Source organism: Phoca vitulina, unplaced genomic scaffold (assembly GCF_004348235.1).
Source record: "Phoca vitulina isolate PV1807 unplaced genomic scaffold, GSC_HSeal_1.0 scaffold4, whole genome shotgun sequence".
Lineage (NCBI taxonomy): Eukaryota > Metazoa > Chordata > Mammalia > Carnivora > Phocidae > Phoca > Phoca vitulina.
In genome coordinates this window covers 1,746,917-1,761,268 of record NW_022589707.1, presented here as the reverse complement: position 1 = coordinate 1,761,268, position 14,352 = coordinate 1,746,917, and the positions used below count along the sequence as shown (strand labels likewise).

Here is a 14,352-nt window from a genome sequence, read left to right as displayed (position 1 = left end):
TTTGAGTGTGTGACTCGTCTGTTATCTTTCAGCCTCACAAACCTCCCTAAAACTCAGTGGCTTCAAAAAGAATTTTATCTGCCCATGATAACAGTTAGCAGCATGGGATAGGTTCTGTTGGACATTCCTTTTGCTGGTCCCACCAGGGGTAATTCAAGCAGGTGCAACCAAATGGCAGCTCACCTGGGGCTGGTCTGTGCCAGCCTTACTCACAAGTCTCATAGTTAATCCTTCTCTCAGTGGGGCCATGTGTCTCCAGTGAGCTAGCTCAGGTTTCTTCCCATGGAATCAGAAGCGTTCTCAAGGGCAAGAGACGATAAGCCCAAATGGCCAACAATGCTATAGACCTAAGCTCATGTCATGTTTGCTAATGTCTCCTTTAACCAAAGCAAGTCACATGATCAGATCCAGAATCATTTCGGGGGCAGGGGACAATGCAAGAGCATGAAGGGAGGGAAGTATGACTCACTGGGGGACACAGTCAATCTATTTCATTTTCAAGTTTCAGTACTCATATTTTTCAGTAGTTTATTTTCTCATTGAATTCCCACAGCTTCATTTGGCATTTAAAATCAGTCATACTGCCTCATTCATTAAATTAGATAAACAATAGTAAAACATTTTTTAGCTGTAAAGTAGTGTAAAATACAGTTATGTTTTTATTTGAATTGCAAGGACAATTTTACTCAAAATGACTGAAGTTTGCAAAAGAATTAGTGCTTTCTAATCAGAGCCAGATTTGTTTTTTTGTTGTTGTTTTTTGTTAAACTGAGTCTTGTTTAGCTAAAAACAGTTGGAGAATTTCACACTCCATAGTTTTTCCTCAGCACACATACACAGATATTAATTTTAAAAATCTGCTCTTCCTTCAGGAGACTCTACTTTAGTAAAACACACCCTCTTTCCCAAACTATCTTCCAACAATAAGAACAAAATGCACCTTTTTCTTGGGAATAATGATAAGAGTATAAACGGTAAAAGTAGTAAATATAAATATGAAAAACAGTAAAAAATATAATGATGAGATTAGTATAAGCAATTCAGCATAGCTTAAGAGCAGAGATTCTGTAGCTAGAATTCCTGTGTCTCAGTCCTGACTCTGCCTTTCTTTAGGTAAAAAGTCTTGGAATAGTGAACTAATCCTTCTGTGCAGATGGCAGGGACAGAGCACTGAGGACAAGCCTCAGAGAATAGCTCTCTCTAAAGGCCAGGAAAAGAAAAACGACAGTGCAGGACAGTAAAGGAGTGGTCAGCAGGTCAGAGAGACAAGTGTGAGGACACATAAAGGCAGAGAAGAATAAGTTTCCATGAGGGGATGGGATGGTCAACAGTGACCAAGTCTACTGAAATCACAGAGGAGGAGGACTTAGTCAAAGTCAGCATAGTGATCAGCGGCATTCTCGAAAGGGAGGCAGAAGTGATAACTTTCTGACTTGAGGACGTTCAGGTGTAAGTGCTGAAAAAGAGAAGTTCCCTTAGGTTGGATTGATAAAACAGGAGTAGAGGGCAGCATGCATATTCCCCCCACTCCCATTACCCAAGGTAGAGCAGACAGGTGCTAATTAACAAAGAAGATAGAGCTAATGGGAAAAAAAGAGAAGGAAAATCGAGGAAATAATTCTCTTAAAGTGTCAGAAGACTGGCATGAAGTAACATGGCATTGGAAAGGAGTAGTAAAGAAGCGTCCTTCTCTCCTCTTCCTGGCAAACTCCTCCTCATCCTTTAAGACTCAGCTCCAAGTGACTTCACAAATGAAGCCTTACCAGACTGTCTTAAGTTGTCCAATCCCTTATCTAAAGTGTTTGGGTACTTTGTTTATATCTTTTTTTTAAAAATAACATTCATCCAGTTATATAGTATTTTATTTCTCCACACATCGATGCCATACATTAGACAGCAAATTCTTCAGAGCCAGGATCTATGATTCATTCATTTTACTTATTTCTAGTATAAGGCATAGCACCAGATCTAGTACTACTAATGTAAAAATTAATTAATTAATTAGCAATGGGAAAAGGAAAAGGACCTGTGTAGGTTACACTGAAGGAGTATATACAGTTTTTAACACATTTGGATCAATGTTCTTAGTCTCATTATTGGGACAGAGTGAAAATGAGAGTGATAAGGTTAGAGATGAGAATAGAGGATTGAGTAGATGGAGCAAGAGATAACCATAGCCAGTGTCTATAAGATCTAAGCTAGTGATCAATAGGGTTGTTGAGCTTTGCTGTAGAGACCTATTAAAAGAGAAAGCATGAGTTTGTAGCACACGCCTACTTGGTTTTATAAGTTTTTGCCCCTCATCTTAGTCTTCTGTAACCTAAAAGCAATAATGAAGAAAATACTAGTAGAGCTTCTCCAGACTGAGTCATGAAAAAACAGTCAATTTTATGTTTTGTGGAGTGAAGGTCACAGAGTATCAAGTATGGACATTAATATCACCAAGGAATATGGCAGTCATGAGGATATAGAGACAAAGAGTTGTGGTTTTGTGACCAGCATTGCCAAGTTTGGGATTATTGTTTTCTTTAAAGTAGTGCTTTGGAGCTAAAACCAAGAATGAGAAGACTCAAACAAAAGGCAGAAATGGGGTGGATGTGGGTAAGAGAGTAGAAAGGAAAAAATAAATGTAGATTTACTTTGATCTCCAAAATTTTCTTGAAGGACTTGTCAAGTAAAGAAATATAAGCTATTGGTTTATTAACAAGAAATCAAAATTTTTTCTTTTTTTTCCCTTCTAAATTACCCTTTTCCCTTGAGACTTGGACAGGTGAAAGAATCCATTAGAGGATGATAATGAGTAACATCTCATACAGAAATTGCACTCATGGAAAGATCATGACATAATATTAGCATGCAGAATATCTGTTTTTAAACCCACACTCTACCACCACCATTTGCTCTGCGCCAATTATGAGACAATAGCTCCTCCGGGATATAATGTAGTTTACTCAGGGCATTCATTCAAACTAAAAAAAAAAAAAAAAAAAAACTCCGAAGAGACAGAGAACATGTGAGGTTAATATTCACGTGTTAATGAGGACCTAGGTATTGTGCAGCTTACATTGTGCTAATTAAAAATAATTGCATGGTCTTAGAATTAGGGAGCTTTTACGGGGCGGGGAGGTCTCAAGGCCACTGCTGCCCCTCTGGATTTCCAGCTTGGTTGTGCACAAATAGTTACCTTAACAGGAATAATGAGATTCTGGGAAAACTAGGTTCTCCAACCAAATTCATTAGAGCCTGATTGAGATCAGAAAATCAGTTTCATTGTTTCAATGAGAAATATCTCATTCCAGTAGATAAACTTATTTTTGAAAGACACATTAAGATCAGAAGGTGACTTAATGATTATAAGGCATCAGCATAAGGAAGGTCCCAGAGATCATCCTATTCTGAATGTCACCAATTCACATATGCCCCAGGCCCCTTTCAGGGGCTAAGAACAGCTATTTATCATTTTGTGGTACATCCACATTTTCCATTAAAAGACTTTATTAAGTGAAGAGTAGGGTCTCCAGTAAACCAAACTCCCTTGTTAGCATCCTGGTCTTGATCTGTAGTAAGTATATGGTCCCTCCACTATAAGAGAGCAGGAAAGTGAGGACATTCATAAACTATCAATACCCAAAATGTCATGTTACAGCATTTACTAGCAAATGAGCTATAAAATTATTTTATGCTTCTTTTCAGTTTTATATCAAATCATTAGAAGTGAACTTTTCCCTTTCTGGGCAATCAGGAAAAGACTACTTATGATGTTCCAAAGATAACCTTTATGTACATGTTCATTTTTGACTTGTGATTAATTTTCTAACATGTTTCATCCTTGGCCACTTCTAGAGATCCATCTGCTTTAGAAGGTAATAACAGGAAGGATATATGCCAGATATACTTACACACCTATCTCAAATTACGAAGTGTAGAAAGGGTCAAGGAGAGCCTTCCTCAGCTCATCAGCATCAGCAAAGCTCTGGAGAACTGTTGCTTTGTACTATTCAGAGCACCCAGAATAAGACCTTACACATATGAGCCAAAAATAATTGTTTTATCTGGAAGATATTTCTCTCTTAAAATTAAAGTAGTAAAACATGGTGGAGAGACCTCCACATCATCTCTAAGTTGGAAAAACTCCAATTTGGCCAAGTCACTTGGCACCTATGTGTCTGTATTGGTTTCCCAGGACTGCTGTAACAAAGAACCACAAACAAGGTGGCTTACCAGAAATGTATGGCCTTACAGTTTCAGAGGCTAGAAATCCAAAATCAAGGTATCTGCAGGGTTGATTCCTTCTGAGGCCTGTAAGGGAGAATCTGTTCCATACTTCTCTAATAGCTTCTTTCTGGTGGCCTCAGATGTTCTTTCACTTGCAGTTGACATTCTTCCTGTGTCTTTATATTGTCTTCCCTTGTAGGTATCTGTTTCTGTGTCCAAATGGCCCCTTTCTGTAAGTCAAGTTGGATTAGGCCTACTGTAGTGATCTCATCTCAACTTAATTATCTTTAACACCTTATTTCCAAATAAGGTCACCATCCCAGGTACTGGGGACTAGAACTTCAACATCTTTTGTGGGGGATATATTTAAACCCATAGCAACATCCTTTTTAAATCACCAGTGTTTATGTGAAAATAGAAGCCATGGTATGGAATCACTGATCTGTGCTTTCTTCTCCATTCCCAGGTACCTTAGTGTTTTAATCACGTGTGTGTATGTCTTAACCACTACTTAGTATGGTATTCAAGATCTTATTGTCATAAATGGAAGATAATATACACTTAAGAGCTGTGGAAAGTTCTTAAAGGGGAAATCTTAATATATTTAATAACAAAATATATTTATACATCAAAAACTACATATTCAAAGCTGTAAGAAAAACAGGGAAGACAAATATGAAAGAACACAGATTTTAGTCATTTATAGTATAGCCAGTATAAATTAATAGAAAAATGATGACAATAAATGGGCATCACTCATAACTGTACGCCCCACAAAAGACTTGAAAGATCTCTCCAATGTACATTTGAAAATACATTTTCCAAATATTAATAAAAAATACAAATAAAGTAATGGAAAGTGATTTTCTTTTTTTGCCATATAAGAAACTGTTTTTTCTTTTTGTTTTATTTTAAATCAGAGTCTAGCCAGGGCTGGTGAAGTTGCATTCACAGGCAAAGTTGTTGCTTTTAGATTCTCAAGAATCTAAGATTGACCATCAGAATTTAGAGCTCACTTCATGGTGGCATAGAGGTAGTAATGAGTACCTGACAACGGCTCATAGAATATGGCCATTGTGTATTCTGGATTGTGTGCAGTTACATTAACTTTTCACACCATTGAAGGAGGTCTACACGGAGGTAAGAAGAGGGGCCTGGCATTCAAAAGGAGAACGAAATACAGGCTCACCCAAATTTGCTCCCGGGGGCAAGAAAACAAGGTGTTATCTTTTTCTTTTATATTATTTGCTCCTTTTCCAAAATTCATCAAAAAGTGTTAAGTTCTTTTGATAATTAGAAATATCCACATTTTTTTAAAAAAATGAATCTATCTCACACATCCTAACAAAAACTCCCTCACGAATTTAGCGATCTCCAGCAATTTTTATTGTATTTTGGCTTTTATGTTCAAATTCCTACAATGATGTGGTCACCACCCAATTCCACTAAATAGTTCCTTTCCCTATAATTTGGTTCTATAAATACCACTGCCCTGAAATATTTAAAAAGTCACTCAAATCGGCTCCCTAAATGTATTGCCATTTTGTTGTTGTTGTATTCTGGCCCTCTTTCTGTTCGCATATTTTGCAGCAATTCAGACTCCTGAGAGTGCTTCTCCTTGGGTGGAGTTCCTCCTTTATATTCTGTCCCCGCGCTGACCGTTCCTTAACTGTGCTTCCTCTCCCAGAACATGAAACCGGTTGCACAGCTTGGCTCTTCAACCTTTGGTTCGCCCCTCTGCCTGCGAGTTGGCCATCCTTCTGATGTCTCATGCCACATCTGCACATGAGCAGGGGGAGCGTTTTTCCTCGCCCTTGGTTGGGGCTAGGGGGGCAGAGCATGCACGTGCTGTTTGGTGTTCTACTGATGGTTGTAAGCCCAGGGCCATATGGATTTTTAAAGTTCAGTATCAACCTTTGACTTTATGCCTCCATCTTTTATTATTCTGTTTAATACTTCTTTTGTTAACAATACTAGGAACACATTTGATGCTTAATAACGTCTGTTCATTAAGTAGTGCAGTCCAATTTTTATATAGTTGTGATAAGCAGAATAATGCTCCCCCAGTTGTCCTTGCCCTCATCTGTGGAACCTGTAAATATGTTACCATCTATGGCAAAGGGACTTTATGATCAAGTGAGGGCCCGTCACATGAGAGTATCCTGGATGATCTGGGTGGTGATCATCGGGCTCCTTAAAACAGAGCAAGAGATGTGACAGGGAAATCAGGGAATCGGAACAATGGAGTGTGGGCTCCTTAAAACATGTGATCATAGGGCTCCTTAAAACAGAGCAAGAGATGTGACAGGGAAATCAGGGAATCGGAACAATGGAGTGTGGGAAGAACTGGCTTTGAAGATGGAGACATGGCACAAGGACAATGAGCAGGGAATGAGGTGGAGTCTAGAAGCTGAGCTAGGTGAGCAAATGGATTTTTGCCCAGAGTTTTCAGAAGGAGCACAGCCCTACAGACACCTTGAATTTAGCCCAGTGAAACCCACCTCAAACTTCTAACCTCCAGAACTGTAAGGTAATAAGTTCGTGTTGTTTCAGTGCATAAGGCTTGGTTATTTACAGGAGCCCTGTGAACCTAACACAGTGGTCCTTTGTCATTTTTCCCTGTACCTAGTGTGATGTCACACAGACGACACTCGTCATTTAATGAAAATGAAGAACAGACTTAGGATTCCCCATCTTTTGGAGTTTTACATGCTATGAAATTCAATCTGATGTGTTCAATAGTAGTATTTCTGAACATCTGAGATTTATTTACGAATATGTACAATAATACGAGACCTTTTATTTGGTACTAGAAGTCTCAGCAGAGAAAAATTACTTTTCCAATAAATCAATGAACTTGATGAGTCTGTTTATTTCCCCATCAGCCCAATTGCCTCTCTGTTCTTCAGCAGGGGACTAGCAAAACTCCGTCACCAATGATGGCTCGCACACTTCTTCACTGGCTGCCGCCTTAGCCCTTGGGCACTGTCATCTCCTCAGGTTTAATGCACACAAATTGTGCAAGCCAGCTATGCCTCCCTCCACTGGGCCCAGAGCTAACTGGCTGAGGCATGCAGGGGAAATGCTTCGGTTAGCTCATTCTCTGCATTAAAATGTCAATATACTCAATGCTTTTTAGTTTACAAAGTGCGTGTGATTTCATTTAATCATCACGATAACTTAGTTGAAGGAGATAGTGTTGCCTTCGCTTCACAGCTAAGAAAATGAAAAGTTAAGGGGAGTTTCCACGTTTAAATGACAGAAAGGAGATTTGAATGAAAATCTCTTAATTCCTTACTCAGTTATAAAACTAATGCAATTTCATTATATCCAGGTGTCCTTGCCATTTTACCTCCTTGCCATTATTCCAGATATGTATTTCTCAAGTGTATTTTTAATCGTAATATAACTTATGCACATTATAAAGTAATATGGAAAACACAGAAAAGTACGACGTTTTAAATCATCCATAATCTTACTGCTCAAAGATAACCACTGTTACTGTGTGGGTGCATTCATCCAAGTATATTTCTTTCCGCGTGTATTTTTATTTAGGGTTTTGTATCCCAATCCCTTTTCGTTATTTTGAGTGAAGTGAAGTGGCAGTCCGGACTTATTTTATTTAAAATTTCACTCTATTGCCTTTTGGTGTCCTACCTTTTTCCTACTTATATCTAAATATAAATAATTAGCCCGCCCTTCCGGAGTTAGCTTTGTTCCAGGATTAGATCCGTGCCTCTCAAACCACAGTCAGGACCAGCAGCTGCAGCATCACTTGGGAGCTTGTTAGAACTGCACATTCTCTGCTGAATCAGAATCTCTGGGTGAGGCCCAGGAATCTTAACAGGCTTGTCTTAACAAGCTCTCCAGGTGGTTTTCACACATGATACCGTTTGGACTGAAATACTTGGGTTCCCATTTGTGTTGATGAGGCAAAAGCAGCGAGTAGGCCTGTCATGGGTGAAAGTCAAGCAGAATAACTGTCCCACTTTGAAGAAAAAAAAAGGAGAGCTTCTTATATACCCAGATCTCCCTCGTCTACAAGCCGTCAGCCCTTGCTCTTGTCAGTTACTTGAGTTAGGGTCTGTAGCCCTCTCTAGGGTGTTTATATGCTTGCTTAGACGTGCAGCAGTTACCTACACTTCTTATCGTCAGATCATGCTTTCGTCAGTTCTGACGGGCTCTCCTTAAACACCTACCATGTTTGGGGCGCCTGGGTGGCACTTCTGTTAAGCGTCGGACCCTTGGTTTCAGCTCAGGTTGTGATCATGGGATCCTGAGATAGGGTCCTGAGCTTGGGCCTCACGTCAGGCTCCCTGCTCAGTGTAGAGTTTGCTTAAAGACCCTTGCTGTCTCTCCATCTTACCTCCCCTCCCTGTGCTTTCTCTCTCAAATAAATAAATAAAATCTTAAAAAAAAAATCTACGATGTTAGATTATATGGAGTAGAAAAGAAAAATAGATATTCTAGACCCTCCCCTCAAGATAACTCACAGTCTTGTTAGGAAATAAAATTTTCATGTATGAAATTCAATCAACAACAGTCAATCAAATCCTCAACTGACTATAATCGGGTATTAAGTACATGAGAGGAGCAGTGAGTGCCCTGGGCTGTACAGAAAGATGAGTATATTGACTAGGGACTGTCTCTTTAAGAAAGGAGGACTGTGAGGAGGACCTAATTAATAATTACTACATTAATCATAAAAATTCCACCTATTAAATGTTTACCATGTCCCAGATACAGTAGTTTAGCAATGAATGTTGTTATGTCCTCCAGTTCTCATTACTACATTGTAAATACCTGATACCTATTCTCCGGACAAGGCTAAAGGAGATGAGGCAACTTTGCCAGTGTTACATAATAGTACTTTGTGGAGTCAGAATTTCACCCCAAGTCTGTTGGATTACAGAACCCTGTTTCTTAGCACTCCTGCCTTAATAGTTAACTCTTGTAGAGAAGGTTAATAGATTAAGAGGTTTGTAGTGTATTGCAGATAAAGGTGACCCCAGAAAAGGGGCCTGACCAGTGTGCAAGTTTATGTGGGCAAGTAACCCAAACCAGGAAACATCTGTTAGGATTATGGAAGGTCTTGTATGCATAGATGGTGATCTGGGATATAATATCATGGATACTGAAAAATCATTACATATTTTTTAACATAATGAAAGTAACGTTTTAGGACTAGACTAACATTGGCTGAAAAGCATAATTTGGTGAGAAGTGAAGAGGTATTTGAATAGGAGAGCCAATTCATAGTATGATTGTGGTAAACCAGATACTGGATAATAAGGAAAATGGGGTGTTTGCAGGGGGGAAAGAGAATGACTAATGATTAAATATTTTAAAAAGAAAAATGAAAGCTCTTAAAGACAGATTGCCCAAAGGGACTAAAAGGAAAACTTTAGAATTTTAACTTGACATTCTGGATCATTTTGAGCTACACACAAAAATTGCAATTATCTGGAGAGAGGTTGCAAAAAATTAGTAAGGCGGTTAGAAATTGTGAGTTAAGGTCATTCTGTACTCTCTTTCTTCCTAACTACCTACACCCACCTGGTCTCCATCCCCAGTTAATTTTAAAAACACATGAATCAGTCCCATCTACTTCATCCTTCCTCATACTCTCATATGGAAATAGTCATCCTTCACCTGGCCTATGGCAATGACAGCCTGTGTGTGCTCATGAATTTCTGAATCACTTCCCTAAAATCTATTGTTTTTCTATAGGAGTTTTCTTTCTAAAACCTACATCTAATTATAGCATCTTCCTGCTTAGAGTTTAAAAATCTTCCCCCCTGCCCTTTATTGCAGTATATTACTTGGCATAGCATTCAGAATTGGAGCAGCCATAGCTTATTATCCAAATAAGAGACTTGGGAGATTGAAATCGGGCATATTAATCATCACACTTGGACAAAAGACACATGAGCTCTGCCTAGCTTTCCATCTGCATCCCCTTCCAGAGCACCTTATGCATGAGTAATACCAAAATAATTAGTGAACAAACCCTACTGGTCCTTTATCTGTGGTGCTCACATCTGTATTTGCGTTGCCTAATCCCCTGCTCAGCACATCGTAGGTACTCAGTATTTGCAGAAGGAAGGAAGGGAGGAAAAGAGGATTAAGTAAAACAAAGAATTTGAGAATTGTTTTAGCCTAGTATGTTGTTGTTGACATGAAATTGAATTTGAGGTCTACCCTCTTTGGAGAGAGAGGAAACCATGGGCAGCCAAATGGAGACACAGAGAACATGGAAGCGGAAGGTGGAAAAGAGAGGTCCCAGAATCTGACCTGCCGTTAATGAACCACAGGTTGCAGTGTGAATTCCAATGCTGTTTACCAAAAGACTAGATTATGTGTGCATCCGATGATAGCTCTTTACCAGAAATAGTTCTCGGTTTTGTAAAGTGGATCTTTCAAAGTTATCATAAATATCACTGTGGAGCTGTTTTTAAGTCTTCCCAGTAGTATTCTAGAAGTTGTAACAACAGAGGAGATATGCAAATGTCCATTTTGTACTTCGGAAACCAGATGCAGTCTCTGTGAGAAAAGAGAATGTGTCAGGAGCATGGGAACAAATAGAAAAAGAATGGAAAAGAACCTATAATTTAATTACATTGATGGCAGCCTTCTACACAAACTAGATGGGATGTAATTAAAATACCTGTAACAAAATGAAGCAGGGACATTCTTTCCTTTTTCCTAAATAAAGGAAGATTAGAAATCTCATGCTGTTTGAGGGAAATGTATAATATCTATGCAAAAAAAAAGGAGGGGATGCTTGTGTGTATGTGTGTGTGTGTATGTGTGTGTGTGTGTGAGAGAGAGAGAGAGAGATTTTTCTCTTAGTTGATAGCCCAACAAAACAGCCAATACTTACGTCCTTTCAAAATAAAGTCCCTTACAATAAGGAGATGGTATCTATAAATAACTACAGATTAAATATCACTTCAATGATCTAAGCCCTATTGCAACAAACATTACATTTATTTTACAATGTATTGATAGTTTTAGACCTTTCCCCACCTATAAAGCCATAGCAGGAATTTGTTCTCTTTGTTAGGTCAGAAATACTTATAGAGTAAGAACCAAATCATGAATTTCAATGTAGAGAAAAAGAACACTCGCTCTAACAGGAGGATATACTGCTCAGCAGCGCTGGCCAGTAGTGGATGTGGCTGGGGCACCCATCTGGGGAGCCATTTGCTCTGCACTGTGCTCATGTAGGCTGTTCTGTTCTAGCGATCTATGAGCCTTCCTGTGAAGCATACAAACACCTGGGCCAGACGTCAAATTACTACTGGATAGATCCTGATGGCAGTGGACCTCTGGGGCCTCTGAAAGTCTACTGCAACATGACAGGTAACTATGCCATATTTATGTTTCATGGACATTTCTTTTCTCTATGTTGAACATGAACAGTACCACTCAAGTTTCTTCTGCGCCATGTTCTTGTCACAACATGTAATAAGCTAAATATTGTTGGATTTGTTCAGGAAAATGGTGAAATGTATTTCTGAAGCAATAAAATCTTCTAACCTGTTCTTTTTAAAGTCTACCTTCTGACTTGAACATTTTAAAATATGAATATGTAGGGGAAAAACCCAGAAAGTGAAATTGAGGGGGAAGTCCACAGAAAGAGCTGTGGCCCACAGAGCAGCCTCCACCAGTAACCTAGACTGAAGAACTTAGTATCACTGCTCGACTGTCCATGCTGCCCATGTCAGGGGAAGCTTCTGGACCCCTCCGGATCTTCCCCGGGCCCTGTAGTTAACAGAAGGAGGCTTTCTTTCTTTTTTTTTTTTTTAATTTTTTTATTGTTACGTTAATCACCATACATTACATCATTAGTTTTTGATGTAGTGTTCCATGATTCATTGTTTGTGCATAACACCCAGTGCTCCATGCAGAACGTGCCCTCTTTAATACCCATCACCAGGCTAACCCATCCTCCCACCCCCCTACTCTCTAGAACCCTCAGTTTGTTTTTAAGAGTCCATCGTCTCTCATGGTTTGTCTCCCCCTCCGATTTGCCCCCTTTCATTCTTCCCCTCCTGCTATCTTCTTCTTTTTTTTTTTTTCTTAACATATATTGCATTGTTTCAGAGGTACAGATCTGTGATTCAACAGTCTTGCACAATTCACAGTGCTCACCATAGCACATACCCTCCCCAATGTCTATCACCCAGCCACCCCATCCCTCCCACCACCCCCCACTCCAGCAACCCTCAGTTTGTTTCCTGAGATTAAGAACTCATATCAGTGAGGTCATATGATACATGTCTTTCTCTGATTGACTTATTTCGCTCAGCATAACACCCTCCAGTTCCATCCACGTCATTGCAAATGGCAAGATCTCATTCCTTTTGATGGCTGCATAATATTCCATTGTGTATATATACCACATCTTCTTTATCCATTCATCTGTCAGTGGACATCTTGGCTCTTTCCACAGTTTGGCTATTGTGGACATTGCTGCTATAAACATCGGGGTGCACGTACCCAGAAGGAGGCTTTCTGTGGATGGAAATTCCATTCTGGCAGTACCCACAGTTTTCATGATATGTATCTGGAATTTTCTACATCAGAAGAGAACCTGGTTTTTCTTCACTTCCATATTAAATTTCGGGGTTATGAAATGAAATTGTGGGTTCTTATAAACTCCCACAATGTGTAAAATATACAGATCTCTAAGAGCAGATTTTCCATCAGACACTTAGTAATGTCTTATCCTCCAAAGTAGAAGAGTGTGAGGCATGTACTATTCACTGGCTCCAGGAGAGGATCAGCATTTGATGGAAACTCCTGAAGTATTTGATTAGAACAGTAATGACGCTACTTAGGATGATTACTGCATGATCTGTCTACTTTGTGTCAGGTACCATGATAAATTCTTAGACTACCTGGGTTTGCATCCTAGCTCCATCAGTCACCAGGCATATAATCATGGGCACCTTAGATTAACTTTATTAAACCCAATAAGCCTCAGTATATTTATCTATGAATGGATTAATAATAATATCTACAGCATAGCTTTCTTATGTAAATGAAATAAAATAATATACATATGGTTCTTCCCATATTGTCTGACACATGGTAAACTTTCAGTAAATGTTACCCGGGAGTAACATTATTTTTTTTAAAGGATTAGACAGCTAAATACCTTGCTTATATTATTTAGGTAAGATTCAAACACAAATCGGTTGGGGGGCTAGTGGTTCTTAAATCAGGCAATGCTTTGGAATTATTTATGGAGTTTTTTGTTTTTGCTTTTGTTTTCCATACATACTAATTGTCTCTATGCTGAAGACTTTGATTCAGCAGTTTATTGGTTCACAACCCTCCAGGGAACTTCATGGGTGTGATCTGAAACCAGCCCCTGTACTCAGAGGGCAGGGAGAGACCCAAGAAAGAGACAGGCCCCTCCAGGTTGGTAGGTGGCAGTTTTAATAAGCACAGGGAACTTATATATGAGGCTTGTCTTGCTGGCAGCATAATCTTAACAGTATATAAAGAGGCCTCACTTGGGTTCAGTTACATACACCATACAGGCGTCCTCAACACCACACCACCACCACAAGTCTGTGTCCTTGGAGCAGCCTCCAGGAGAGAAAAAGGCAAGTGGAACCCCATTCCAAGGACAGGGGAAGGATGAGAAACCTTGGAGTGCCTGGGTTCAGCTCACAGGTCAATCGGCAGTCATGTCTTTCCAGTGACATTCCCAGACATAGGTGCAAAGTGGAAATAGGATTGTGCTGCTCAAAGGGAGAACCCTGAAGAGCATTGTGCGTAAGCAGACCCTGTGGAGAACTTCCAGCAACATCAGGAAGCTATGCATGGCCTAGAACAGAAGGGGGAATGATGAGGACAGGAATATAGTATGGGAGGCGTGTAGAGAAAATGGTAACATGGGAGCTATCCTCCCAAAAATATCCTTCCATGCCAAGAACTCTAAGTGTGTCCCAGAGAAGAAACCCGCTTACCAGAAAGCTTGATCTAAGAGTTTATTGATTGTTGGACTTGCCAGTGCGCTCAGGTACTTTCTTGTTGATCTTCATTTTAATCTTAGTTGAACTAAAATATAATCTGTGAGAACTTGCTTTAATCTATAAGAATCTTGAATTTTTTCTCCTA

The 14,352-nt window shown here is 39.4% G+C and overlaps 1 protein-coding gene across 4 annotated transcripts in view; it reads left to right on the top strand.

Annotated features, from left to right (window-relative positions):
- Window positions 1-14,352, top strand: part of CNTNAP2 (contactin associated protein 2) — a 1,915,205-nt gene that overhangs the window by 1,235,162 nt on the left and 665,691 nt on the right. For all 4 annotated transcript variants that reach the window (XM_032401131.1, XM_032401133.1, XM_032401132.1 and 1 more), the window contains one exon: window positions 11,461-11,580. In XM_032401131.1, coding sequence (XP_032257022.1) covers window positions 11,461-11,580 — 120 coding nt within the window. The remainder of the gene's footprint in view (window positions 1-11,460; window positions 11,581-14,352) is intronic.